The 27,281-nt window shown below is 50.4% G+C and overlaps 6 protein-coding genes across 6 annotated transcripts; 3 read left to right on the top strand and 3 right to left on the bottom strand.

The window, feature by feature from the left end:
• The first annotated feature begins 208 nt into the window (after positions 1–208).
• Positions 209–2,319, top strand: F4807DRAFT_61807 (mitochondrial carrier). The gene is made up of 4 exons (XM_048003273.1): positions 209–446; positions 580–1,081; positions 1,159–1,831; positions 1,920–2,319. The coding sequence occupies exons 2-4, from the start codon at positions 847–849 to the stop codon at positions 1,972–1,974; spliced, it is 963 nt and encodes a 320-aa protein (XP_047854870.1). The 5' UTR covers positions 209–446; positions 580–846; the 3' UTR covers positions 1,975–2,319.
• Positions 2,320–4,070: 1,751 nt separating this feature from the next.
• Positions 4,071–4,721, bottom strand: F4807DRAFT_61778 (uncharacterized protein). Its single transcript, XM_048003272.1, has one exon. It carries the CDS (start codon positions 4,610–4,612, stop codon positions 4,175–4,177), a length of 438 nt encoding a protein of 145 aa, XP_047854869.1. The 5' UTR covers positions 4,613–4,721; the 3' UTR covers positions 4,071–4,174.
• Positions 4,722–11,023: 6,302 nt separating this feature from the next.
• On the top strand, positions 11,024–14,530 carry F4807DRAFT_61697 (plasma-membrane proton-e). The gene is made up of 4 exons (XM_048003270.1): positions 11,024–11,426; positions 11,513–11,592; positions 11,645–11,911; positions 11,976–14,530. The coding sequence occupies exons 1-4, from the start codon at positions 11,138–11,140 to the stop codon at positions 14,229–14,231; spliced, it is 2,892 nt and encodes a 963-aa protein (XP_047854868.1). The 5' UTR covers positions 11,024–11,137; the 3' UTR covers positions 14,232–14,530.
• Positions 14,531–16,659, top strand: F4807DRAFT_61698 (uncharacterized protein). Its single transcript, XM_048003271.1, has 4 exons — positions 14,531–14,872; positions 14,959–15,324; positions 15,385–15,445; positions 15,513–16,659. The coding sequence occupies exons 1-4, from the start codon at positions 14,830–14,832 to the stop codon at positions 16,471–16,473; spliced, it is 1,431 nt and encodes a 476-aa protein (XP_047854867.1). The 5' UTR covers positions 14,531–14,829; the 3' UTR covers positions 16,474–16,659.
• A 710-nt stretch (positions 16,660–17,369) lies between these two features.
• F4807DRAFT_467134 (uncharacterized protein) lies at positions 17,370–20,086 on the bottom strand (the record flags this gene model as incomplete). The annotated part of the gene is made up of 3 exons (XM_048002452.1): positions 19,247–20,086; positions 18,763–18,975; positions 17,370–18,679 (listed from the first exon to the last, which is right to left on the bottom strand). The coding sequence occupies exons 1-3, from the start codon at positions 19,635–19,637 to the stop codon at positions 17,370–17,372; spliced, it is 1,914 nt and encodes a 637-aa protein (XP_047854866.1). The 5' UTR covers positions 19,638–20,086.
• Positions 20,087–20,289: 203 nt separating this feature from the next.
• Positions 20,290–26,429, bottom strand: F4807DRAFT_451355 (Nup93/Nic96-domain-containing protein; the record flags this gene model as incomplete). Its single annotated transcript, XM_048000230.1, has 11 exons — positions 20,290–20,610; positions 20,671–20,871; positions 20,905–20,934; positions 20,971–21,093; positions 21,130–21,569; positions 21,603–21,717; positions 21,754–21,860; positions 21,891–23,741; positions 24,590–25,586; positions 25,651–26,220; positions 26,298–26,429. The coding sequence occupies 11 exons, from the start codon at positions 26,427–26,429 to the stop codon at positions 20,290–20,292; spliced, it is 4,887 nt and encodes a 1,628-aa protein (XP_047854865.1).
• Positions 26,430–27,281: the final 852 nt, after the last annotated feature.

The following is a 27,281-nucleotide window of genomic DNA, read 5'->3' as shown; positions in this document are numbered from 1 at the left end:
AGTCCATCTTGAACGCGCCTGGGTTTTAATAAAGGTCTGGCGCTCCGATAATTGATATTGATAGTGAGGAAAGATTGGGGAAAGTCCGGTCCGCTTGTTGAGCGTAAGACTTGCCCTAGCAAATTCGATTGATGGGGGAGCCGCAAAAATATCGGGCGGAGTATCTAGGGGGGTCCTTACTTGGAGCTTGGCAATTGTTGAGAAGGTAAGATCCAACAACTTCGAAGCGATCTGTACGTAACTTGGCAAGAGCACTGAGACCTCCTTACGTGGCTTGAGAAAAGAAAAATAAAAGAGAAAAATTCAGTTCATCTGGACCCAGTCTTACATAACCTCCGTAAAACATATTGATGAAGTTCACCAAGTAAAAGCTCCATCATCAAACTTCTACCAAATCAGGAAGTTTCTTTACTTGGGGTTCAACAGCTAGAGGAGCTACATAATAGGTATTACTCCATTAATTAATTGCCCCCTCAAGGAAGACCCCGAACAGGCCTAGGTTGGACTAAAATGCAATAATTACCACATGTGTCCGAGGCTGTTGAACCTGATTTTTGCTGACCACGCTCCCGGTATCAGCTGCAAGCTTACGGGTAATCCGAATATTCCTACACCGACACCAATCACAAGCCGTTTGTAGTAAAGCCCCCCCGACTCCGAACTACTTGGTCGCTTCGACTTGATTCCGTCTTGAATCCGTCTCACAACTTTCCTCTCAAATTTTATCCCTCACGCCGTTCCGAACATTCGACATTCTCCTCTAAGGCCCATCGCCGCCCTTTTTCTGCGAAGAAGCACCCGACTGCCTTGGTCAGGCCCCCTTCCGTCAAACGATCCTCGCTTGAGATGTCCACCGCCACCGCTGCCGCCTCCGGGGTTACTCCCCCCTTGACGGACAAGAGACTTGAGAAGAAGCCCATCAAGTTCTCCAACTTGCTTCTCGGTGCCGGCCTCAACTTGTTTGAGGTCACCACTCTCGGTCAGCCTTTGGAGGTCTGCAAAACTCACCTCGCCGCCAATCGAGGTGACTCTTTCGCCTCTGCGCTGCGCTCCATCTGGAACCGTGGTGGTGTCCTTGGATGTAAGAACACGTCAACTTCGTACCACTCCGTGTCATTTTCATGTCGCATACACTGACACGTAGTCCTCCTATCGTAGTTTACCAGGGTCTCATTCCCTGGGCCTGGATCGAAGCCTCGACCAAGGGCGCCGTGTTGCTCTTCGTCGCCTCCGAAGCCGAATACTATGCCCGAGTTGCCGGCGCTTCGGAGTTCGGTGGCGGAATCATCGGTGGCGTGACCGGCGGTGTCGCGCAGGCCTACGCCACCATGGGTTTCTGTACCTGCATGAAGACGGTCGAGATCACCCAGCACAAGATGGCTGCGTCGGGCGTCAAGCCCCCGAGCACGTTCGCCACCTTCATGGACATCTACCGCAGGGACGGCATCAGGGGCATCAACAAGGGTGTCAATGCTGTTGCCATCCGACAGATGACCAATTGGGGCTCCCGTTTCGGTTTGTCGCGTCTTGCCGAGCAGGGTATCCGCCGTGTCACCGGCAAGGAGCACGGCGAGAAGCTTAGTGTCGTAGAGAAAATCACAGCCTCGGCTCTAGGTGGTGGTCTGTCCGCCTGGAACCAGCCGATCGAAGTCATCCGTGTCGAGATGCAGAGTAAGAAGGAGGATCCTAACCGTCCTAAGAAGATGACGGTTGGCAACACTTTTAAGTATATTTATGAGACCAACGGCCTCAAGGGTTTGTACCGTGGCGTGATGCCGCGTATCGGGTTAGGCGTTTGGCAGACGGTTTGCATGGTGGCTATGGGGGATATGTAAGTCTTTTCTCTCCTACCGCCGTCTTGTCTTCCCTACCTAGTATGATGTGAAGAAGAACCAGATTGCTGACAAGTTGCGAAATAGGGCCAAAACTTACGTGGAAAAGTTGACCGGAGAGAAGGTCACTGCTAAGCATTAGGCGGCGTTATATGGAATGGTTGTTCATGATATGACAGATCATGAAATGAATGTGTGCTTTTTGATTTTCTGGTACTTGCTACCTATAGATCTTAACTTTTACCTGTAATTCAGGTAACTTTTGAGTGGCCCGTTTAAAAACACGGCGACGTTTTTACCCTCGTTGTCGATATTATACTATATAGACCTGGTCGCAATACAGGCTTTTGTGATCTTTGAGGTCACCTTATCTACATTTCTTGAATGTCATGCGTGATTTTCGGCTTTGGTTTGGCTTACGAACGTCACATGTGATTTGACTGCTGCAGTATATCAAATTGACCAGTAGAAATATGCATACCTATCGAAACAACCAAATAACATCTGTCAAATGAGAATAGAGAGTTCAATTTCTCTAGAATACTATACTTACATGATTCAATTTATAAAGCTTCTAGTCATCTCCGTTCTGCTACGGCATCTATAATCTTAGATGTTGGCTTCCACATTTCTTCGTCGGCTTGGCACCTGCCGGATTGCGGGATCTTCAGATCCTTTGAGGCTATACCCAACCGTCCCGCCAGCAAGCGCGGTTAGCCAAGCAGGCCGATCACGACTTGGCGCGTTCTCGATTATTGCCATATCGAGAAAGGCTACCTCCTCTCGGCTCTTGTGATATGCAGGTTGGAGATCCTCGTGGTTCTGTTAAGGGTTTTTATGGGTTTTTTTTTTGGTTTTTTTTTTGGTTTTTTTTTTTTTTTGGGGGGGGGGGGTGGTTTGGCTTAAAATAGGTTCGGTTTTATGGGTTTGTTTTTGGGCATGTATGTCAGCCTTGGCGGGGAATAGTAATACAATGAGACCCCAGATGGCCTCTGGCATGGGTTGTCGTTGACTGCCGGACTGGGGGTTTCAATGGCATATCTGGTTTGAAGGATTATAGTCGAGTTGAGTGCTGGTTCGTTCTGACTGGCTCTGCTTCCGTGTCGTACGGCACTTGCGTGAAGCTATCTGCCATAGGAGTGCGTAAGTGTCAATCCCATCTTGAAGCACTTGACAGATGAGATATGTACAGGAACCTCGAATACAGTGTAACTTCCTACCTGAAGGATCACCCGAGACACGATGTGCCCGATAGTGCTGTATGTTCTCGTGATAGCAGCGTGGCTTTAGGGGCCTTTTCTCAGAGTCTATCTCCCAGGTGTGAGTCCCAAACATTATGGCGTACTGGATGAAGGAGCTCATGTGTTAGGATAGGAGCACTATATAGGACTCAGCTCCTAATTTGTTCCATGCGGCACATATATGAGTCTACTTCGTACTCGAGGAGCTGAGGCAGTGTTGTACAAGTCGTGTTACCCGTGTTTCTAATACGAACACTTGAGAGAGAGCCGTTTTCCCTTGGTGATATATCACCTTACCAAGTAGTAATTACCTAGCTACCCAGGTAGTTTTACAAAATTCCCGGCGGCGCTCACCTGACTGAGTGGCGTATACTATGTTACTAATTGGTATAGGAATATCTCATCGTCGAGGTCTCGTAATACCACAGGCTGTCCCGCTGTGCCTCTTGTAATACGGAGGCTGACCTATATATCTCGTTATATTTGCCGTATCGTATGATTTACATAGTCATAATCCTACTTGTGTCTAAAAGTATGACCTTTGGTAGACTTTAATGTCTACGTGTCTAGACCTTGCCATACTATGGGTGTAAACGTTGAAATTGATATTGTTGGTTGTAAAGTTTTTCGAGTATTTGAAGGATCATAGGGACACGAATCGTCCACAACTGACGATGTGTAACGGGTTTGACTTATAAGTAAATCAGTAGACGGGTTAACCGCAGCGAGGGAGACATAGACATCATTGCCCAGACTCATCACAGTTAACTTGTTGTATCTTCCTACATGCCTATACGTTCGAAAGGTACGGGACGTTTATGGTGTAGGTAGTCTTGTTTGGAAGGGCTCAAAACAAGTACGAGATTCATATGAAATTTATCCATCTTCACTAGGTATTCACCGGTATATTAAGTATATACACTCTGTATAGATACATACCTCCAATGGCTAGAAATCACGCCAATGTAGGTACTTATCAAGATAAACGAAATATAAATCATTCTCAATTGTCAAATACGTGTTTCGGTATGTTCGCCAGGGAGAATTCTATCACTTAGACGAAGCATCAGTTGACCCCCATCTACGGACGTTCGAGAACAATCACGGCCGCACTTCCAAAGACCTGCATTCGGGAAAATCGCTCACTATGTCACCAATGCACCAGTAATAGCGGTATATATGAAGAATTTGACGTCGACTACCACCTTCAGCTCGGTACTCGAATGGGTGAGTTTCATTCAATGCTAGGTTAGCATCAGTGCCTGATATCTGTATATTAAACCATCCCGAGTTGACGGTGTCTGGATTCCCATGTCGGTTGATCATTACGCCGGGACTCTGGAGCGACGCCATTGGACACCGAGCCGGTCTACGATGCGCTCGAGTGACCTCCGTGGAGGGGTACGGGCCGATGCATTTGGCTGCGTCTACGTCGCCTTGGGCATCTAAGGCTGGCTGAGCCGTTTTATTCGCGTTGCGGTCGCATTCCATGGCACACGTAAGGCATAAGAAGAAAAAAAAAGCTGACGTCGGTGACATTTTCACATACACAACGTCGGGAAAAATCTGGAGAAAAAAAAATCAAGCCCGTGACAAGCTTTGTCAGGGTTTCGTTTTTGCCAAAGGAGCGGTCGTCAGCCCCCTTCCCGTGGTCGTAATTCAGGAGTGGCTTTTCTGGCGGTCAAGCGACCACCAACCACACTGACCAACGGCTTGCCGCGCATCGCCATTACCGCCGTCGCGGTGGGGGCCCACCTATGAACCTACCGACGAAGAAGCTTGGAAGGACAAAAAGAGAGAGAGCTTCGACCGCTGACCGGGAAAAAACAAGGTCAGGGAACAAGACAGGGAAAAACGCAGGGTCCACGCAAGCCCCAACGCCCGCCTTCCGCTCCCTCTCTCTTGCCCTCCTTTACCGTAACCCCAGTGTGGAGGGAATGGGGATAGGCATAATAGTTCCAAGCGGTAGTTTCGAACCGCCACGGGGCATTCCGGGGAACCCAAGTCCCGATCGTCGCGCTGCCGAGCCCGAGGCGGTCCGCACGTTATTCCTGCGAATCGGATGGGACCGCCCTCTCCTTTACGTAAGTCCGGGCTCGTGACAACCTTGGGGTTTGGAACGGGGGAAAGTCTTGGCTTTCTCTTCTTCCCCTGACTTCTACCGACAGGCTGACGAAGGAAGAAGGGGGGAAGAAGGGTCAGCTTTCGCCTGGATCGAGGCTGTCGGCAGCGTTTCTACACTAGTTTTTTTTTTCTATTTACGTCTGGCTAATGTAATGGCGATCTACTACACCATTGCACATATGTGTGTGTATGTATGTACGTTTTAGGTTCTGACCTTACCTACACTATCTCTCTTCTCCCTCTCGGTGTCTCAATTTTGCAAAAATGCCAATGCTTAGGGTATTGCTTATATCTTGGCCCTGCGGCGCCTGTCCAATTCGCGCCGCCTGGGCAACAATCTTCTGACGCAACCGGTCCTTTCTGCTGCTTGCTTGCCTGCCTACTCCCTTTTCTTTTCTGATTACGACGTAGCGAGCCTTCGCGCGCCAAGGAAATTATCGAAGATAAAAAAAGGGTCCTTCGCCTCCGCGAAGAGCACAGATCGTCGTTTCGTTTCGTTCGCGACGGGTCTTGGCTTCAAGCGAACCTTAACGCGTTGCTAAATACGTAACCACGAAGAGGCTGAGAAGGTAAGAATTGGGCAAATAGGCAAATAGATTTCCTACTGATGACGGAGGAGGGAAGAGGGATGAGCAAAGACCAAGAAAAGCCCAGAGCCAAGCTTCCGATACGTGTGGTTTATTTGTTTCTCAAATATAGAGGAACGTGACTATACGATCCCGATGGCCGAGAAAGGGAACGGTCAAAGTAATAAAAGTCATTAGGGGCATGTCTATGGCATCTTTGTGGTCGCTTGGCATGACGCGCAAATATAACGTGCCAAGACGACATTGTCTGATGAGGTCTGTCAACTCTTCCTTCGATAGTACAAGGAGTCAAGGACCGTAAACAGAACACTGTATGTAATTATTGTCTTTTCTTCGAGAACGCAAACTCGGATAGTTGCGCTCACCAAGACGCTAGGTAAGAGTATCGTACACATACATGTCAGATGCCCGCCACGATTGCCTCAAGTTTGGTTCTACGTATACACAGGATGGCATGTACTGTACTACCTGGTGTCCCGGTACCTCCCAAACTAAGCGGATGTGCACGCTAGGAGGGAAGCATCATCTTGGCGGCGGAGAAATCGTACAGCCAGATCTGCCATAACCTTCTGGGCAAGCCAAGCCAAGAAATAGACGCTTGCTAGGTTCGATAAGCTTTCAATCTTGCCTGCCCTGACTTTGGTTCGGTTCTAGACATATAGACATATTACCTTCGCTATTCGCGGAGTTAAGCAGCCGCGCGGACTGTCGTCGACGAGCGAGGTCGAGCTCAGTCTAGAGTTAATGCCAACGCGACGGCGTCGTAAAAAGCCCTTTTAGACCTTAGTAGCAGAACCATCGCCTCGGAACCTATCTGAAGGCAATCTATGAGCTAGAGATACCACGTAGAACCCTTCTTGCATTCGACGATTGAACTTAGAATGTTACTCTAGTCAACCTTAGCTTGTCATCGAGCTTCTAGAACAGGCAATAAATAAGGCTTGCCCGATAGACCCTGAGCCATCGAGACGGGAAACCTTTTACTTTTCTCTTATGGGGTCCAAGGATGTACCTGGATCTCGTAGAGGGCATGAGTAAGCGTGAGAAACATAAGACAGGAGAAAAAAGGCTCATATGTTGTACGATATAGCATGGGCGCAACCAACGGCGGTTTCGAGATGAGGCATTTCAAAATAGTAAACAATGATATGTAATAAAATGTTTACTGTACAGTCCTGGTTAGGTTGTTTCAACAAAGAACCAAAGAACCAAGCTTTTTATAGCCGGGTTTCATCGTCATGTTGCCTGCATTGGATCCTTGCTTAAACGCGCACAGGCGCCTCTGGCGTCTTATTACCAAGTCGAATATGTAGGTATCACAAAGGATACAGGATCACTCGTGAGATCCGATTCGTAGGGCTCTAGGAAATGATAAGGTATGGTGTACATCCATGACGAGCGCGGGCCGAGGAACGGCTAAGGAGCGGGAGACGTGGACGGCTGTCTCGCATGAAAATGTCAGATAAGGCGAATTTTACGAGGCTAGAATGACCCTTTTTTGAGGCGAGTCGTGGCGGCGCGACAGCAAGAAGCGAGAGCGCAGTTCGGTCGCTCGGAGACACGAGCGTATCGAATATCGGGAGTAGAATACCGGATAGGAAAAGCTCTCCCCGTGGAGTCTGTTAGGACTAGTTTGGACCCCCATAGAGACCCCCAAGCTAGGAGCGAGTAGCAGTCCTAGGTAAACAAATCATAAATTACGTCCTGAAAAGGAACCACTTAATGTCCGAATAAGAGCCATTGACCACTGATAGCAGCTCGAACGGGGGCCGCGAAATGGGAAAATCTTTTAGCGACACGAGCGGCTCGATCCTCGGATCCTCACCGTATAATTCCATCGTAGTTGCACTGTCCCTTACCACACCAAGTCCCACGTTCTCCGGCTATCCTGAATCCAGGCGCCCGCAAACGGGCGAGGCAATTCTGGCATTCTGGCATTTTAGCGCAATCACGCATACCTGGCCGGGCGACATCCTAGTCGGCACGAATCCCGATTTTCGAAGATTACTTTTTACCGCGAACGTGATTGGCGAAATCGTCAAAGTAAGGGTTCCAGAATCCAGGACCGGATGCATAACTATGTAACAGTAATGATAAGTTTATGATTGCCCACGCGACTACTTGCCTTACGGTGAGCAAGTGAGTGAGTGAGTGATATATGGTAATGCGGCTTGCTACATATTCTTATTTTCCCGAATTTACGGCGGGTATGATGTAGATGAAGACGAGCATACGAGACAGCCGAATAAGGGATAGGGGATAAGGCTCCATCTAATCATCATTCTCCATCGTCTCGCGACGACGAGGCAAATAATCGTTTTCGATAAGGCGAAGATGCCGATGACCGAAAAAAGGCCTTTTGGTCGATCTCTTGAGATCTAACTGTTCCGCCTCACTCGCAGGTTTGGAAACAGATACCTATAGCGTATAGCGTGAAGCCATTGCCATTCCATAGTCATTAAGGTTGGCCCGTCCGCTCTCTCGAACTACCCAAGTAAGGCGCCCCGTACTTAGCTCTTCAGGAAGGGGTTATAGGCGGATATCGGATGTAGAGTTTACTAGATTTGACGGTGGCCACGAGACTCCAAGCGGACAAGCTTGGTGGAGCAGCGGCCATACCGAGCGAATCTCCATCCGAGAAATTGCGGCAGGCCAAATGGCTCTTTTGCCTTTCACCGAGGTCTCCTTTGCCGGAGCGTGTCGGTGTAGAGGGTGCCGCGAGGACAGAAAAAAAAACTTTTAATAAAAATCTAACATCATCTACGTATCAACCTGTACTACCGTCCGAGTGGTCTGTGACCTGTTAGTGACCTCTTAGCTGGGCAGGCTGGGGTATGGAAGCGCAGGATTGGTAAAATGCGGGATTGATCCTGTGGTCCCCATGACGTATGAAAAGTAAGCCACACAAGCCAGAGTCGCAGGATTGCTACCATCGTTACCCGTCGTGTTCAGTGACCAGTGATCCAGCGGTGGATTGAATTTTAACTTCCCACGCTGCCAGGCTGCTTTCGATGGTTCGCGTCAACTCCCTAGTCGCGCTCTGATGCCCTGAAGCTCCGTTCATAGCACGAGAGCGATAGAAATCCGCATTTGGCAGGTCGCCGGCAGGCGATACCATACTGACCATAGTACGTACGGATTCTCCAGGTTAGACAATGACGATTGTCGGTTAATAGGGATGGACTGGCAGGGCGTTTTCTGGATCTCGCAATGGCGGTCTTGGGCAAGTGTTCAGTAGCTAATACATACCTATGCTACTGCGTAATACTCTTAATACCTATCCATATCGCATGGCATGCTCTTAATGAAACAGCAGCTCAAGGTACATCTTGGTCTTAGCAAGATCGGCAAAGTCTTGTGGGTTCCAGCGCCTTTCCGCTTTCGATAGCAGCCTCGTAGAATGGAAAATGGCTCATAATGCTGGTAGTTGAAGCTGTTAGCTGCTGCTACGTCGATAAGTAGGGGAAAGTACCTGGGTTACCCATTCTGTACGTACCGCTGACTAGCCTGGCTAGCATCTCTGCTGCTTTGCAGTATGCAGACTCAAGTGCAGATGGATGTATGGGTGAGTGGATAAGGGTTGCATAGGCACAGTTTACACGCCGCACTGACTCGCTATTAACTGACGACATTGCGCGAGCTGGCACTGTGCAGGGCTAACATGAGCCAAAGCATGGGTGGTCCCAGTCGATGGTTAGCAGCCCTCGCATAAGCCCAAGGGCCTAGAGAGGTTGACCGTGCTTCCCGAATGCAGAGCTCGTGGAATCTTGATTTGGGATGAGCCTGGAAACGAGCAGAAAAAAAACTCTCACACCAAAACAATTAGATCAGAGCTATTCCCATGCCAACCGTCGCATCGGGATAGGCGAAAAATAGGTTAAAATAGGTCAATTGAATAGAATAGATGGGTCTACAGCTTCAGCAGTAACTTCCGCGATATTTTCCTCTAAGCTTTGACTACAAATGACGAATGGGAAAAAGTCGGTGCGCTTGTCTGTCAGTCAGCATCTTGGGAGCAATCGAGTAATTCCCGCAAGATCAGAGAGTTCATGGGTCAGAATGGGTGCAAAGTGCTCTTGCTCTGGAGATGGGATGTGGAGTCCCTGCTGTCCAGGTACCGGATGGTGGAGCCTGCAGGGACCGAGTCACACTGTGGCAACTTTTTGCATCCAGTAAAATAACAAACCTTAACCCGATTCGGTAGGTTAGACATATTAGTTCAGGTACAGTACAATTCCGCACACTAAACTCTGTATGGGATGTGCCGTACCTTTAATCCCTGAGTACTGATGTGCATAGAAAGCAATTTCCCGAAAGAATTGCCTAGGTAGCTTAGGTAAACTTGGCTCTATTTGCTCCATGTAAGTAAACAAACCTTGAGTTTAACAATTTAGAGTTGGGTTTGTGAGTGAAGTTCCTGACGTGAGCTGAACTTGGAAGCATTTTTGATCTTTTTTGGCTGAACTACTGAAGGTACACATTACTTACGCATATTTGCTGATATACATACACGCATTCACTGCTGAAGTGATGCATGGTGTATTCATACTTTAATACCCTACGTACATAATATGTATGTGTAGGTTAGGATTCGAAGTTATTGTAACTTACATTGAACTTAACATATTGACGAATCTGCAATACAATCCATATCTGCAGCTGTAAAATTCGCGCGTTATACGTACATCCGCATACCTGCGTACCTAGAAAATAAGTCAAATAAGGATACAAGTACCCTTGTAGTATTGCGAAGGTCGTCCTAGCTCGGCCAATAGGGATCTACTGGATGTAAAAAAGTGGAAATGGTGGAAACAAACGGAAGGAACAACCCACACTGTATTGCGCTGTACCGATACTTCCATGCTTGGGGTGTGAGCCATTGGGGAGCCACTGGAAGCTTGGTTGACGAAGGCCCCACTTCTCGGAATTAGCTCTTGCTCTTCTCGCTCTATTTTCCACGACTTATTAAAGAAAAAGCTCGCCCACATCGAACGCGCTTTCCTTTCTCCTTCTCATCACGTTGAAGACTTGGTTACGGCTCGTCTGGCTCGTCAATTCCTCCCAAGGTCGTCCGTGGTGCCTTCCGCCCAACTCTCCCCTCTTCTCTCCCCTCTGTGTGATTAGTCTGAACGTCGTCCATCTTATCTCCCCCACGACTCACCTTCACCAAAACATCGTCAGTTTACCTATACAACCAACCTAATCAGCATTCCAGTCGATCCTATTGTCGATTTCTCTGCCCGCCTAACCTGGAGTAATTAATAATTTCACTGGACTCAGTCCTTTATCTGCACATCTATTCAATTTGACATCTGGGTTATCTCGATTTTGTCAACATTAGAAGCTCGCCGCCATGGCTGAGTCCAACAATGCCGCCGCGCCGGCGCTTCACACCAACATAGAGTCGGGCAATTTCAACGAGAAGGAAGCTCACCGTGTCGAGGATCCCGCTCCGGTCAAAACTACTAAGGGCGAAGAGGAAGAAGATGACGAGGACATTGACGCCCTGATCGAGGATCTCGAGTCTCAGGACGGAAACGCCTTTGACGATGAGGAGGAAGGTGACGGGCAGCCTGGTGGCACTGGTCGCGTTGTCCCCGAAGAGATGCTTCAGACTGATACTCGTGTCGGTCTTACGGAAGGTAAGCTTCGATCGCCTTAATTGCTTCAATCAACATTTTCGCCACGGCCGAAATGCTTCGAATTGGAAAAACTAACTGCTCTGCAGCTGAGGTTGGCAACCGTCGCCGAAAGTATGGTCTCAACCAGATGAAGGAGGAGAAGGAGAACCTCATCCTCAAGTTCTTCGTAAGTTCGCATTGTTCTGACCGCCAATTAAATCCAAACTAACATCACGCAGGGTTTCTTTATTGGTCCTATTCAATTCGTTATGGAGGCTGCCGCCGTCCTTGCCGCTGGTTTGGAAGACTGGGTCGATTTCGGTGTCATCTGTGCCTTGTTGCTCCTCAACGCCTGTGTTGGTTTCATCCAGGAATTCCAGGCTGGTTCTATCGTCGACGAATTGAAGAAGACTCTCGCTCTTAAGGCTGTTGTCCTCCGTGACGGCACCCTGAAGGAAGTTGAGGCTCCTCTAGTTGTCCCTGGTGATATCCTCCAAGTTGAGGAGGTGAGTGATTTTCCCTACACTATGTTATCAATGATTTTGCAAATCACTAATTCTCAATCGACAGGGTACCATTATTCCCGCTGACGGCCGAATCGTCACTGACGATGCTTTCCTCCAAGTCGATCAATCTGCCATCACTGGTGAATCTCTCGCCGTTGACAAGCACAAGGGTGACCAATGTTTCGCTTCGTCTGCTGTCAAGCGTGGTGAGGCCTTCATGGTTGTTACCGCCACTGGTGACAACACCTTCGTCGGTCGCGCTGCTGCTCTTGTCAACCAGGCGTCTGCCGGCACTGGTCACTTCACTGAGGTTCTCAACGGTATTGGTACTGTATTGTTGATTCTCGTCGTCTTCACTCTCTTGATCGTCTGGGTTTCGTCTTTCTACCGATCCAACCCGATCGTCGACATTCTTAGGTTCACATTGGCCATCACCATTGTCGGTGTACCCGTCGGTCTTCCTGCCGTCGTCACCACCACCATGGCTGTCGGTGCTGCCTACCTTGCCAAGAAGAAGGCCATCGTCCAGAAGCTCTCTGCCATTGAGTCTCTTGCTGGTGTCGAAATCCTCTGCTCTGACAAGACTGGTACCTTGACCAAGAACAAGCTCTCTCTCTCTGAGCCCTTCACTGTTTCCGGTGTTGACCCTGAGGATCTCATGCTTACTGCCTGTCTCGCGGCTAGCCGCAAGAAGAAGGGTATGGATGCCATTGACAAGGCTTTCCTAAAGTCTCTCAAGTACTATCCTCGTGCCAAGGGTGTCCTCTCCAAGTACATTGTCAAGGACTTCTTCCCCTTCGACCCCGTTTCGAAGAAGGTTACTGCTGTTGTCGAGTCTCCCCAAGGTGAACGCATTACCTGTGTCAAGGGTGCCCCTCTGTTCGTCCTCAAGACCGTTGAGGAAGACCACCCCATCCCCGAGGAGATTGACCAGGCCTACAAGAACAAGGTTGCTGAATTCGCTACTCGTGGTTTCCGTTCTCTTGGTGTTGCCCGCAAGCGTGGTGAAGGTGCCTGGGAAATCCTCGGTATCATGCCTTGCTCTGACCCTCCTCGTCACGACACTGCCCGCACTATCAACGAAGCCAAGCGCCTCGGTCTCTCTATCAAGATGCTTACTGGTGATGCTGTCGGTATCGCTCGTGAGACTTCTCGTCAACTCGGTCTTGGTACCAACGTCTACAACGCCGAGCGCCTTGGTCTTGGTGGCGGCGGTGACATGCCCGGCTCTGAGGTCTACGATTTCGTTGAGGCTGCTGACGGTTTCGCCGAGGTTTTCCCCCAGCACAAGTACAATGTCGTCGAGATTCTGCAACAACGTGGTTACCTGGTTGCCATGACTGGTGACGGTGTCAACGATGCCCCCTCTCTGAAGAAGGCCGATACTGGTATTGCTGTCGAGGGTGCCTCCGACGCTGCCCGATCTGCTGCTGATATCGTCTTCCTTGCTCCTGGTCTTGGCGCTATTATTGATGCCCTTAAGACATCTCGACAGATCTTCCACCGAATGTACGCCTACGTTGTCTACCGTATCGCCCTTTCTCTTCACTTGGAGATCTACCTCGGTCTGTGGATTGCGATCTTGAACCGCTCGCTCAACATTGAGCTTGTCGTCTTCATTGCCATTTTCGCTGACGTTGCTACTCTGGCTATTGCCTACGATAACGCTCCGTACTCCATGAGCCCAGTCAAGTGGAACCTCCCCAAGCTTTGGGGTATGTCCGTCCTCCTCGGTGTCGTCCTTGCTGTCGGTACCTGGATCACTGTTACCACTATGTACGCTCAGGGCGAGAACGGTGGTATTGTTCAGAACAACGGTAACATGGACGAAGTTCTCTTCCTCGAGATCTCCCTCACTGAGAACTGGCTTATCTTCATCACCCGTGCCAACGGTCCCTTCTGGTCGTCGATTCCCTCGTGGCAACTTACCGGCGCCATCCTCCTCGTTGATATCCTAGCCACCTGCTTCACCATCTGGGGTTTCTTCGAGCACGGTGCCCTCACTCACATTGTCGCCGTCGTCCGTATCTGGATTTTCTCCTTCGGCGTGTTCTGCATCATGGGCGGTGTCTACTACATCCTCCAGGACAGCGTTGGATTCGACAACCTCATGCACGGCAAGTCCCCCAAGGGCAGCCAGAAGCAGAGATCTCTCGAAGATTTCGGTAAGTTCCAATTAGCAAAATTTAGAGTTGTGTATATGGAATTTTTAGCTAACGTGTTTCATAGTTGTCTCCCTCCAACGTGTCTCCACCCAACACGAGAAGTCTCAATAGATCATCCCCGGATGAAACCGAATGGCCGCCCCTCAGGTGGCTGACGTCGCCAGGGTTTAGACCTAATCGGTGGTACATACTAATGCCCTTCGGTCTATAGATATATCCTCCGGACAGGCTTGGTTGTTCACTTCATTTCCTTCTTGTAAACTGAAATACCACGGCGTATAGGCCTTCGGTTATGTCATACCCACGTCTCTTAGGCTTAATAAGAATGAAAAAAATACAAAATACCCGGCATGTCTTATGTGACACTGAGTTATGTAATTGCATGTCTTTAAAGTTAGTTATGATAGCTTTCAATGTATATGCGTTAATTCTAACGAGCGAAATTGGTTGGGCAGTCCATCTGTCATCTTAAGTGCATGCTCTTCGATTGGATACTTGTATTACGTCATCCTTCTTTTTATTTTGTTACTGAACACTGTCGTCGTGGCTACATATTTTTTAAGTTTGGAGCTATTTCCTATATAAACCCCCGCTTTAATTATTGTGCCGTCCATGGGTTTTCCATTTGTATGGCTACCTAATTTTCTTTCGTCGACAATTCACGTTCCCTTTTTCTTAAATATCTGCCCTCATCGTCGTGCTACCACGTCTGATCCGCAACCTTTCTAGACATATATCGGACGCACCAGCAAGATGAGCACCAATTTTCAATCTGAGATTCCAGGGTATTTCTGGGGTATGTTTTTTTTTCTCTCTCCCTGAGATGAATATCATTTCATGCCTTACCAGTGCTTTAATATTCTAACATCTATTTTCCCGTAGATCCAGAAAAACAGCGCTACTTCAAAGTGGAACAAAACCATCACGCTGCTCGTCATGACGCGCCTTGGTCTTCTGACAATGTTAAGAAGCGCAAGCTCAATGAAGTGGCCGCAGCTGAGAAAGCCCACTACGAGGCTCGAAGCTTAAGTCGTATCACCCGGTCGAGAGTCTTCAATGAACCGCTGATGGGCGGCTTCCTTGCTCGTGAACATGGCGATGACGTTCGTGATCTCCGCGCTGCAAGTTTTGCACAGGGTTTAGTTGAGAAAGGCAAAACTTCTCTCAGAGAGCGGACGAATAGGAACCTCGAAGCTATGTTTGTCTCTAAGAAGAAGGACGAGAATGGTGTTTATCCGGTAGTGTCATGTAAGTTTTTTATTGGAATCCTTTTAGAATACAAAGGCTGACACGAGACCACATTTGAAGATGGCACATACATTCCTTATATCATCAAATTCTCTATAGCTCGGGATGAAGAGACTGGAAGGTAACATATCACACTATAACCTCTATACATGCTTAGAATCATCCCACTAACAGGATTCTAACGATAGAATGCAAGAGTCTCCAATTGCTCTCGATCTACACAGCTTACTTGTAGAAGATGGCTATCCTGTTATAACAGACATCAAGTGCGATGCAACTGGGAGTAGAGCATTTGTCAGTTCTACCTCTGTCGGCGCCGGGTCTGTAGGCTTCCTCAGCATACGGCTCGACTCGCCGGGGATAGTGTGTGATACAGTTCAATACGCGTATTCGTATTCCTGCCGATCAAACGCCATTTGTACATCACCACCAGGCCAAACTCTCCAATGCTTGATGGGAACAAATTTGGGTCTTGCGGCACTCGATGAACGAAATCACGTAAGGGTGGTTGCAGTCACGGACTTTGACTCTGGGGGAGACTACCGATCATCGGGATCTCACGATATTTTTGGCGTTGACTATCATGTTACCAATCCCAACCTCGTGTTTTTTGGTGGTCGCCCTGGCAAGCTCTGCATTGGTGATCTTCGTCAGAACGACTTTGAGTGGAGCGCTATCCAACTGCCGAAGTCTATCGCGCACGTCAAGGCAGTCAACGACAACCAGGTTTTGGTGGCAGGCCTTGAAAACATGATGTCCGTCTACGACATCCGATTTTGTGACCGCACCACAATCAACGACAACCGAGATATCAAGTCGGGACGAGGCTGCAAGAAGGGCGGTGATCCAATCGTGACAATGCAAGAATACAAGAGCCAGTCTCGCTTCAATACCGGCTTCGACTTCGACCGCACTTTGGGCATAGCGGCGGCAGCTCATGAAGATGGCAAGGTTGTGTTGTATTCCGTGCGCAGTGGTCGCCGCTTGCCGTCCCGAGATATCGACAAAATCCACTCGCGGTGGGGACAGATTGAATGTCTCCAATTCCAGACAATGGAAGATGATCACACGCCGACCTTGTTTGTCGGTGAGGGAAACGACATCAACGCCTTTTCCTTTGGCGTTGACAACCTCGACGATGAGTGTTGATGCCTTCGCTGAATGCTCTTCGTCTTTGTTTTTCGTTTCCTTTGGGGCACGGGGCCTCCTTGAGTTTCTGCTGCATGCTGGACGACAAGCTTGGGTTGCCTACGAAGGAACGAACATTTTGCATCTGAGGGAGGGAGGGATATGAAATAGGCATTTGCATCGTCGTTGGCATGTGAGCCTAGGTAACGACAGATGGGCTAGTTGCATTGGGAGGAAATGATTTGACTTGCATGATACCGGCGTTTGTTATTACATGATACCCGAGCCCTGCCCATAAGGAAGGGCTCGCATTACAGGTTTCCTTTGCCGAAAGCAATACCCCAAGATGAATTTGTCTTTCAGTCATATTATGGCTCTCTTTATCTGCTTGTGATGACGGCCCTTCTCCCACCATGTGCCCCTATCCAAATTTGTCTTTCCACGAGCACAATAATTCACGTATACCCCATTATAGTACTGAGTAGGGCACTGCTTGATCAGCACAATGATTTGTATTCATTCTGCGTTGCCAAGCTTTGTTTTCATGCTCCACAAGACGTACACCAAACAACCTTGTCATCGGATACTGATGTATTAAACTCCTCAGTATATATCTCTCCTACGATGTTCTTCCTAGCCTACCACAGTAGATCGCTATCTTTCCGTTTCTTCACTTTGACCCTACATATATAGCTTCGTGCTCATGCTTTCATCATCCCAAGATCGTGGATATCCATTATTTCAATTTCCTTTCATCAACGCCTCGCTATTATCTTCATTGCCCCCGCGGGATCCCTTATTCCTCCTGGGCAAGAGACCAAGACTAACTAACCCTTCCCACATACATATAAATACACGTACATACATCCATACATAAACACACCCATCATACCTAGGAAAAAAACCCCGCCCCCCCCTCACCCCCCACCGCCCATCTCCCTCGTCCTCGTGCCGACCTTCAAGTTATACGTGCCCCTGAGCCGGGGGAACGCGGCGTCGAACGCGTCGCCCAGCGTCCAGTTCTCGAACCTCCGCAGGTGGCGCTCGAAGACGGGGTTGATCAGCAGCTCGCCGCCGGCCGGGCTCCGGAGCAGCGCGTCGGTGCCCTCGTACGGCCAGTTCAGGCTGATCGTCGTCGTGAACGGGATGAAGAAGTTCTCGAACGGGATCGGTCCTTGCGCTTGTCCCCCCTGCCCCCCTTCCTCTGAGGTGGCGGAAGCGGAAGCAGAAACAGGAGCAGAAGCAAGCCGCTCCCGCATCGCAGGAAACGGCAGATGATCAACCCAAGCCGGGTGCGGCGTCCGCAGCTGGGCCGGGGTAGGGCGCGCGAAGTCCGGCAGCAGCTCGTAGTTCTCGCGCGTGGGGCTGACCTGCCAGCGCATGACGAGGAACATGTAGTACAGCACGGCGACGCGCTCGGGCAGCGTGCTGATGCCCGGGAAGGCGGCGAGGATGTCGGTGAAGACTTTGGATAGCGGGTGCGAGAAGGCGCTGTGCGCCGGGTTCAGGAGCGAGGATACCGACGGGTAGCGCGGGCCTACCACCTCGCGCGCGGGGACCCCTTCGTGGGCACGCTGCCGCCGCTCCGAGAGGAAGTCTAGGAGGAGGTTGTCTAGGGGGCAGGTCGGCGCGCTGTTTTTTATGGGCGCGGTGCGGCCGATCCAGGATGAGGGCGTCGTTGTGGGTGTGTCTACGTTTGGGTTGAGGGGGGTGTATTGCGGGGCGTACTCGATCCGCTGCTGCTGCTGTTGATGATGAGATACTCCATTTTCGATCGCGGTGCCGTTGCGGGAGGGTATGGAGTTCGCGTTGGCGTTGGCGTTCCAGTCGTGCTTCATGGGCAGGTGGTGGTACTCGGGCGTGTCCTGGGGCCCGTCGACGCCGGTTTGCATCCGGCTCACGCGCGCCGAGGGGTCGAGCAGGAAGTCCAGCTTCAGCTGCTCGCCGGCGCCAAGGTCCAGGCCGTGCAGCAGCTCGTGCCGCTGCTGGTTCAGCATCTTGACCTGCGCGAAGTGCGGGCTCGGGTGCGGGTGCGGAGCCTGGGCCTGTGCCTGAGCCTGCCACGACGAAGACTGGTCCGCCATGGTGGACGCGGGCGAGGCGGCGCTCATCGGCGTGGAGGCATTGTAGGTAGCGGTAGTTGGGAGAGAGGGCGACCGCTGCGTAGGCTGGGCGGGCGTGACGTTCGCGAAGTTCGATAAGGGCGGCGTGTTGTAGGCCCCTTCGACTAAGACGAGTCTTGTCAGTCTACTAGATTCCCTTTTCACTGATACGTAGCGGGTATCGTTTCACCTAGTCCCACGAACTGACCTTGCTGATTAGACAATATGGGCTGTATCATGGACATGATAGAAGCTAGGCGGCTCTTGATCTCGGCATTCTCAGCCTCGACGGCCTCCTTCGCCCGTATCACGGCCTGGAGCTCCTGGTAAGGCCGCTGGGACGTCAATTCGTGTATCCGCCTTTCGAGCGTTTCGATCTGGTTCTTGGTACGTTCGCGGATGGCTCGCTGCGCTTCCCGGTCTATCACGAGGAGACGATAGCATTGTTAGCAAAATGTGTATATACTATATAGGTAGGTAGGTAGGTAACGGCGTGACACTAGTATGTGCAATCCTCGAGAGGCAACAAGCTCAAGAGGCAGGCAGGGAGGGAGGAGAGCTGGAGATTGCAACCAATGCAGCGCGGCTTACGAAAGCTTAACTTAATAAGTACGAGACGTTGGTTTTGGTGATTTGGGTTGTATTTTAGGCTTCTAAAAGACGTAGCGGGAGCTAGGATAGGAGCTTAATACCATTGGCTCTCTTCTTCGCAAGCTGTTCAGGCGTCAGGTTAGCCACGCCTCTCGAGCCGGCGCCGAGCCGGCGCTTCTTCGTCCTCTGGTCCTCGACAGGGCCGCCGTCGCCGCCGCCGCCGGCGGAATCCGGGGACAGGCCGCAGCCGTCATCGTGGGAGGAGGAGCAGGGACGAGGAGGAGGAAGGGGAGCGCCGCGCTTGTGGGGACGGCCCGACTCCCCGTTCTCGGAAGGGCTCCCGTGGGTGCTGACGGGACCGCGGCTCGCGGTGGAAGGACGACGATCGGGGATGGCGGCGGTAGCGGCGGAGGTCGAGGTGATGGTAGTAGTAGAAGTGATAGGTGAAGTGGAGAATAAGGAGAAGCCCGAGCCTGCGACGGACGGGTGCATGTCACGGTGGTTAGTAATCCAATGTTACTAGCGACGCGACAGGTGCAATGTCGTGTTATCGTGGCATTCGGCGCAATGCTGCGCAATCGCGTAAATTCCGTATGTCCGGTAGACGATAGTGCGCGTATGCGGCGTGTGGCTTTCCTGGTTGACTGGTCACTGGTCAATCACGATGAATTTCCACATCTGACCCGCCCGGCAAACTCCACCGAGAATGAATAAGATCGTCCAAGCTCCTCCAAACATGAATCAACAGGCCCGAGTGGATCGCTACCAATTTCATTCTTACTCGAGTCAGCAAAACGTCCGACGTAAGCCCCTGCTCCCATCCTGATTGGCCGCTGCCTCATTATTCTGACCCCTATTTCCACCACGTTGGATACAAGCTACAGATTATATTAATTGTCACAAACAAACATCTACTATCCTAGCCCATGATATCATATCCCGAGCTAGGAAATTCTTCGGCATGCGCTCCGTGTTTGTATTAATCTAAGGTGCCAATGCAGGCCTGGGTTATTACCTAGCTCCCTGGCATTTTCAACATGCCCCTGGCCTTTCCAATCACTGTCATGTCGACGAGGCCGATAGCTTTCTCGGGATGTACCTCTTATCTTCATCAATTACTAATACACATCCAATACTAACTTGACTAGTCCGCGGAAGCCCTTGCAAGAGCTTCGTGAAGGTGTGGTGGGAACCGGTATCTCAGCTGGCTTGTATACGTTGTCAAGTCCATGCTGATCTGCTTGAGGTTATCGCACATCATCCGCCGAGTACCCTCGTTGCCACTGAACTGTCCGCTCATGAGTCGTTCCCTCTGTCGAATGCAACACGTGATCGTCCACATCAGTAAGTTAGGTACATTAATGGCAACTGTTTGCGACAGTCCCGAGAACGTAGCGGCGTAATGTCTGATTCTCGTTGGATCGCCATTAGCATCGAGGGGTAGGATCTCGAGCGCCCGAATTTTCTACGTGATTCGTTAGTAAGTTTGTCTAAATATCTAATAGGAACAACAGGAAATACTCACGTCCAGGGCTTCGGGCCACTGACTACCCTCAACCAAGGCCTTGATGTCGCTCATCTGTAGGAGGATGTGGCAAGCAATCCGGTTCTGGTCTTCGATCTTCGTGTAGAACATGGCGTCCTTCTCGTACATCGACATCATCGTCATGGCGAGTTGGATGGGATCATCGATGGATGCCAAGCTCAAACTACTGCCTGGTTGCGCCTCGGGGTCCTTACCATCCGATCTAGGCTTAACTGGCATAAGACGCATAGGATCCTCGCCAATCTCTAGTGAGATAGCCTCACTCAGTGCGCGGCTCACTATGGTTACTACGCTGTCGTAGTCAGCAGCGAGATGGTACAACAACACCGCATCCGTTGTTCGGCCGTTGTCGTCAGCGAACCGGGCCGCTTGTAACGTGACCGTCTTGACGAAGTCGTCTTCCTCGCGGAGTCCGATGAGCGGGGCACGCTCTTCAACTAGACCCGTAATTCGGTGTCCGTCCGGCCGGATGTCGCCGATGAGTTTGCTGAACTCCCTGCTCTCCAAGATGAGCTCCCGCAGAGCTACGTGACAAAGCTCTGCCTGCTGTCGTCCCGCCTCGCCGCCTAGATCGGCATTGAGACAGATTAATGTGAGATAATCGACCGCAGAGGCGACGTCGGCGGCACGGAAATCGCGCGTGTAGTATCCCAGCATACGACCAAAGCTTAGCTGTGGTCTTGAACGGGTATCGTGTGATAAAAGGGAGTCAGCAGTAGTCCAGGGGTCCGCGGGACGTATAAGACCGTAATATTCAAGAGCGATAGAGAAATGGATCGCATCCACGTAGGAAAAGGCGTAAAGGTATGCGATGGCCTGCTCAAACATTCCCGAAAGGATCTGGAGGAAGAAGTACATGCCAAAAGAGCCGTTATCATCTTCGCTTGGCGATTTCGGGAAGTGCTTGAGACCAATTTCCCGTATACTCGTTCGCAGGTCCTGTAATCCGTACGACTCAGCAGCCACTTCTGTTGCCTTGTCGTTTTCACGAGCCAGGTTGAACTGGAGCCATATCCAGTCCTCGATCTCCGTGTTAAGGCCATCGAGACTGCGATTGTTCACGTCGCAACGGCCCACAATCTTGTAGCACGCCATGCGGAATGGGTCGATAGAATTCTCCGGCGCATTGCGAGCTCTTTGGTTATATTCGTTGTTACAACGATCCTGTACTGCGCGCCTCAACCGTCTATCAGGGCTACTCACATACTCGAGGAGGTATGACGCGAAGGTGCGGTCGATGCTCCTGAATGTAGTAGATTGAGTCTTGACATAATCAGCTGCCTCAACAACCTTTCCGGACCGGAGGAGGTAGAACACGATAGCCCAGACGTACTCCCCATCGACTGACTGTAATTCGATATTATCGGGTACGAGATTCTTCCTCGTGTTCCGTAATCGAACGTATGCCTTGATCTTACTGATCACGTCCGGACGACCGCCCAAGTTAGCTTCCCGGGGGTGTTTGGCGATGAGACTCTCGACCTCTTGGAAGAACTTGCCCTCCAAGAAGGAATTGGCCCCATTGAGAATGCGTTTCCTCATTTCTACCGAGCCCGGGGACTTGTCATTCGGATCCAAGTATTTGTCCTTATATTGGCGTTCTTTGGCCGTAGCATCCCCCGCGAAGGTCTCTGCTTCCGGGTTCTCTCCTACGATAGCCATAGCAGCATGATAAGCATCGACCAGTTGCTGGGCGTGTCTATCGCCAGAACTGCCGGCCACTTGCGCGAGCTCATGTAGGATAGGGTACGGTTGCTTCTCGATGCGGGCATGGTTGAGCTGGCGGACACGTTCCGCGAGTCTACCTTGCTTCTCCCTAAGAAATCGATCATCGAACGAAGCAGCACCGTTCAGAGCACCCGGGCTTCCTGCCGTCTCCTGGACGTCCGTGAATTCGGACTGGTGAGAACCAATCTTGCTGGGAGTGCCAATGACTGACTTCTGAAGGTTTGATCGACCAAATGAGCTAGCCTTGATGCCAGGCGCTGTAGATCGCGCGGCCTTAGCTGTTCGTCGCGATCGGCCAAAGCCTGCATGTGACTCTCTGCCAGTGGCTGCGGGTTGTCCTTCCGCAGGTCCATCATCTTTAGTCTTAATACCGAAGTGTTCGTAGATTCTCTTCCTCTGAGCCTCCCACTCCATGTTGATGTTGTCTTCGAGGAAATTATCGAAGTCCCTAGCCGATCTTTCCAAGCCATCAGCGATCATGCTCAAGGTCGTTTTCTTCTGGATGTTCGAGAGATAGGCATCGACGTCGATATCTGAGGCAGCGGGGGCGGGCGCAGGTCGTTCGACGCGGCCTCCGATTCGAACGTCGAAGTCGTTTAAGTCTCTGACGGCTGCTGCTGGCTCGACACCAGAAGCCGCGAGAATGTATCGAGCTTTGTCATGGGCTACAGGATCGGCTCGCGGGCCAAGCTTTCGAAGACGTTGGCGAAGATCTCCCAAGCCAAGCTGAAGGCTGGGAAGGTCTTCGAGGGGAGACTGATCGCTTCCTTGTTTCTTGCTCTTCGAGAGGAGGCTGTCGAAGTAACCTGTAGTATTGCCCTGCGGCAACGTGCTGGCATTGAGCTGGCTATTTCCGAGGATAGACGAGGTTCCTTGAGGTAGGTTATTCGTAGATTGTCCAAGACCAAAGCCAAGGCCGCCAGCAGGCTGCTGGTTCTGCAGAGTCGCGCCAAACATACTTCTTTGCTGGAGTTGTTGTTGCTGCTGCTGTGGCTGCTGAGGTGTTTGAGGTTGTGCTGTGTTGAGCGAACCGAATAGACCTCCTGGTCGAGATTGTTGAGTGTTCGATGTCGCGCCACCAAGGTTGGAGAATGGACTGGTACCTTGAGCTTGCTGAGGTTGTTGTTGTTGCGTTTGATTGGAGGTAGCACCAAACAAGCTACTTCCGAGTTGGGGTTGCTGTGTAGTTTGCTGCGTAGGGCGTCCAAATAGAGAAGAGGTAGACTGGGTAGACTGAGCAGGTTGGCCAGTAGCTGTGTTGGCTGTTGGATTGAGGCTTCCTCCAAACAGACTGCTTCCAGAAGCCTGCCCCGCCGGTTTCGCTCCAAACAGCGACATGTTGGAAAGAAAAACGATAGGTCGGTCACTGTTTGCAGATGGTGGGGTAGTTGCTGCAATTGGTAGCAGCGATTATATCCCGATACCAAGGTAAAGTAATCGGGTATTGGTATTGTGAATTTATGAAGCTGGAAATTTCCTAGCAAGGCTGAAAAACAATCAACAAGGCAAAAACGTTGCTAGTAGCTAGCGCACAGACCATCACACGTACACTAAATCAGGTCAGCTAATACAGTCACTTAATAGTGGACCTTTTCTAGGTACATACCATTAGTAGCTTGCTCCACTGTACCGCCCGGGTTCTATGCTCACATTTCAAGGGTATCTTATCGTCTATATCAACTTCAGAATTCCGAGACTACTGCCTGAGCAGTCTTTTGTAATGACACCAATTGTATCAACAGTTTCACAACTACGTGTTATTCTTTCTAACCACTAGCGTCAGTCTCAACGTATACAGAATACAATACCTAGAATACCCAAACACAAGGTATATGCAAGTCAAACCGTCACCATCCGTACCAAGATGTTAGTCAACTCAATATCATAGCAAGCAAAGTCAAAGACCTCGGGTTTCATCGCGAAAAAGATCATTCTATCATCATTGCCTATACTCCTAGGTGTACCGGAACAATGATATTTTCTCTCTATCCCACCAGTGTCGCGCCTGACAACAATTCCAGTCCATTAAAGGTACCCTTCTAACTCACAAGCAAACCCCCAACCCCTTTTTTTGTTACCCGAGTGAGTTAAGTTACCTCCTATTTTCCGAATTCGTGGTCCCAGGTGCTGGTGGCCGCGTCGATTCTCTGGCGGTAGTCCCGTTGGGTACGGCACTGTTCTAGGAAGACTTCGTACTTGGCATCAAAGAGCTTTTGCTCGTTGGCATCGGTCCCGGGCTTAACGAGCCGGCCAGGTTTGCTCATGCGATCCATGATGGTCCACAGGTTCTCCGTCTTTCCTTCGCCATCTCCGCTCGCTGCCTTCGCACCAAGCATGGCTGCTCCATGTACCACAGCAGCGTGGACGTAACGGGGAATTAGTACCGGCTTGCTGCAGACCGTTGCAATGAGATCCATGAGCATATCATTCTGGCACTGGCTGCCGGACATGAAGATGGTCTGAATGTTGTGACCAGCAGTATTCATGGCTTCGATGATTTGTCGTGTTTGCAGGGCAATAAACTCCATTGTAGCATAGTAGTATAGTGCAAGGCCGTCCACGCTAGAGTCTGGACTGAGCCCGATCACCGCACCCTTCATGTTAGGATCCGCAATAGGCGACCGGTTACCCCATAAGTCGCCGTAGAAGAAGAAGTGTCGGCCAAGGTAGGAGACTGTGGGAGCACTAGTCTTCTCAGCCAGCTCCCTAAGATGGCCATTCATGTAATCATAAATGTTCATATGCATAGCTTCAGCAAGAGGTATCACTTCTTTGTGCGCTGGATGCGTCTCTATGACGTGCCTTAGAAGCTCACCCGTGGCCGACTGACCGCCCTCTGCTAACCAATAATTAGGCAAGAGTACGTCACGGTAAGGTCCCCATACTCCATTTACGAATACAGGCTTCTCGGACATGGCAAGATGGCAAGTAGATGTACCAGCTACGGCAGCAAGCCGAGTAGAGGCTTGGGCAAGGTCGTTCGCGGGAGCGCTCTCGTCGGAATGACCATATTCAGTGTCGACCTTTGCTCCTACAGTACCAACCCAACCAGCATAAGCATCGATGACACCGCTACCTACCGCGATGCCAGCGGGCAGACCTAGTTGCTTACTAGCGTTTTCGGATAGGTGGCCGACAAGCTCGCCAGCACTAAAGTATTTACCATTCTATAAATGAATTAGCGGAACAGTTCAGCCCACAACGAGCTACTGGGGTAGAAGGAGAGCTTACCACTCCATTTACTCCACCCATGCGCCTGAAGTTGTCTTTAGCTAGATCTCCTAGCCCAATCTCATTGAAAAAGTCCTCTTGCCAGCCCTTCTCACTCCCATCTACACCTACTGGGACGTAACCCTGTTTGCATACAGTGCTGCAGAAGCTTCGATTCTCATTGCCCGTGGCTAAGTGAGTCAACGCATCCGACAAGTCGTAGAACTTGCAACGGCTGAAAAGCTCTGGGGGCATGTTGTTCTTCAGCCATAGTACTTTAGGGATCTCCATCTCAATGCTCATCTTGCCTCCAACGTAGCGTAGTAGGTTGTGGCCGGTGCCGTTGATCTTCTCGGTCTCTTGGACGGGACGGTGGTCCAGCCAAAGAATGACGTTTCGGTCGTGGCCATCGTTCTCAAAGTCTGGGCCGGTAACTGTGACGGGTAGGTCATCATCTTCGGAGAAGACTGCTAGGGAGCAAGTAGCGTCGAATCCAATTCCCTTGATGGAGTCGACGTCAACTCCAGACTGGTGTACGACGCGCTGAACGCAATGGCAAATGCAGTGCCAGATATCGGTAGTCGATTGCTCCTAGATGGGTTGTAAGTTAATTTGTTCCTTTGATTAAGACAAAAGCAAGAAGCGGGAGCTTGTAAAAGAGTACGTACATAGTAGCCTACTTGTGGCTGCCATAGCTTGATAGCCTCCGAGGCCAGGGCCTTAATGTCTCCGGACGAGTCTATTAGACAAGCACGAGCGGAACCAGTGCCTACATCGATACCAATATAGTGATCCTGCATGGTAAATGTTGTCAATCAAGTGTGTTCAAGTAGCTTCATAGGAAACATGAACGATTGTTCGTCCAGGGAACGCACAATGTCTTCGAAGTGAATTACGTTCCGGGTACTAAATAGGAAAAGGAACGTCTTTGTGTCAGAACATGGCTTTTAACTCTCAGTCATACAGACGATTCAGGATTATTACTAACTCCATCGTGGGGGAAATAATGCCCTCAACTGGCAGGCACGAACAAGTGAATAGAGTTATTAATCGCACAAGAAACTTTGATCCGTCCAATTGTATGTGTTACTAGGGTTGTACACGATACGCCGTCGATGATACACAGATACACGATAGCTCTTTCCTTGAGGCTTTTCCTTCCGTCGTGCCAATTGCGTCGAAGGAATCGTGTGTGCGTCAGCTTAAGGAGGAAGCCGGGGGAACAATCAAATTCACGCAGGACAAGAACGGACAAGACGGAAAAAGCACTTATGTGGGAGGGCAGATGTAGAAATCTAGAAATTAGAAATTGCCCAAGTATAAAAAAAATTAATAAAAAAAGATAAAACTGTTCAGTGACCCTCGTAGCTTGCCTAGGTGCTTAGGTAGGTGCTCTAGGTGTGAGTTGCTCTAAGAAGCTCCCCCCTTGCTACCCTGCTTGCCCTGCTACCCTCCTTCAACCTTTCTACAGCATACAAGCATACTACTGTACCTGCTATGCAGTGGCTAGCGACTAGCAAGCATCGAAAGTCTGGGAATGGCCTGGGCAAGCCTGGGCCTTGGGCGAAGCAGTTGCCAATCCTACCCAGTTGCAGGGTACACCGCGATACTCTAGTGTCGTCACAAGGTGGGGATGGTGGGGAAGAGAGGCG

The sequence above is a fragment of the Annulohypoxylon truncatum genome (genome assembly GCF_022578515.1).
Source record: "Annulohypoxylon truncatum strain CBS 140777 unplaced genomic scaffold F4807scaffold_13, whole genome shotgun sequence".
Lineage (NCBI taxonomy): Eukaryota > Fungi > Ascomycota > Sordariomycetes > Xylariales > Hypoxylaceae > Annulohypoxylon > Annulohypoxylon truncatum.
Note: the sequence above shows the minus strand (reverse complement) of the source record. Positions and strands in the feature narration are given on the sequence as shown.

What these genes read in the sequence shown, in the direction of transcription:
- F4807DRAFT_61807 (XM_048003273.1), top strand. Translation starts at nt 847, where the DNA reads ATGTCCACCGCCACCGCTGCCGCCTCCGGGGTTACTCCCCCCTTGACG. An exon ending in CCGTGGTGGTGTCCTTGGAT is followed by an intron (nt 1,082 to 1,158) that starts GTAAGAACACGT and finishes CTCCTATCGTAG; the next exon opens with TTTACCAGGGTCTCATTCCC. An exon ending in ATGGTGGCTATGGGGGATAT is followed by an intron (nt 1,832 to 1,919) that starts GTAAGTCTTTTC and finishes GTTGCGAAATAG; the next exon opens with GGCCAAAACTTACGTGGAAA.
- F4807DRAFT_61778 (XM_048003272.1), bottom strand. Translation starts at nt 4,612, where the DNA reads ATGTCACCGACGTCAGCTTTTTTTTTCTTCTTATGCCTTACGTGTGCC.
- F4807DRAFT_61697 (XM_048003270.1), top strand. Translation starts at nt 11,138, where the DNA reads ATGGCTGAGTCCAACAATGCCGCCGCGCCGGCGCTTCACACCAACATA. An exon ending in ACCTCATCCTCAAGTTCTTC is followed by an intron (nt 11,593 to 11,644) that starts GTAAGTTCGCAT and finishes AACATCACGCAG; the next exon opens with GGTTTCTTTATTGGTCCTAT. An exon ending in ATATCCTCCAAGTTGAGGAG is followed by an intron (nt 11,912 to 11,975) that starts GTGAGTGATTTT and finishes CTCAATCGACAG; the next exon opens with GGTACCATTATTCCCGCTGA.
- F4807DRAFT_61698 (XM_048003271.1), top strand. Translation starts at nt 14,830, where the DNA reads ATGAGCACCAATTTTCAATCTGAGATTCCAGGGTATTTCTGGG. An exon ending in TGTTTATCCGGTAGTGTCAT is followed by an intron (nt 15,325 to 15,384) that starts GTAAGTTTTTTA and finishes CCACATTTGAAG; the next exon opens with ATGGCACATACATTCCTTAT. An exon ending in CGGGATGAAGAGACTGGAAG is followed by an intron (nt 15,446 to 15,512) that starts GTAACATATCAC and finishes TTCTAACGATAG; the next exon opens with AATGCAAGAGTCTCCAATTG.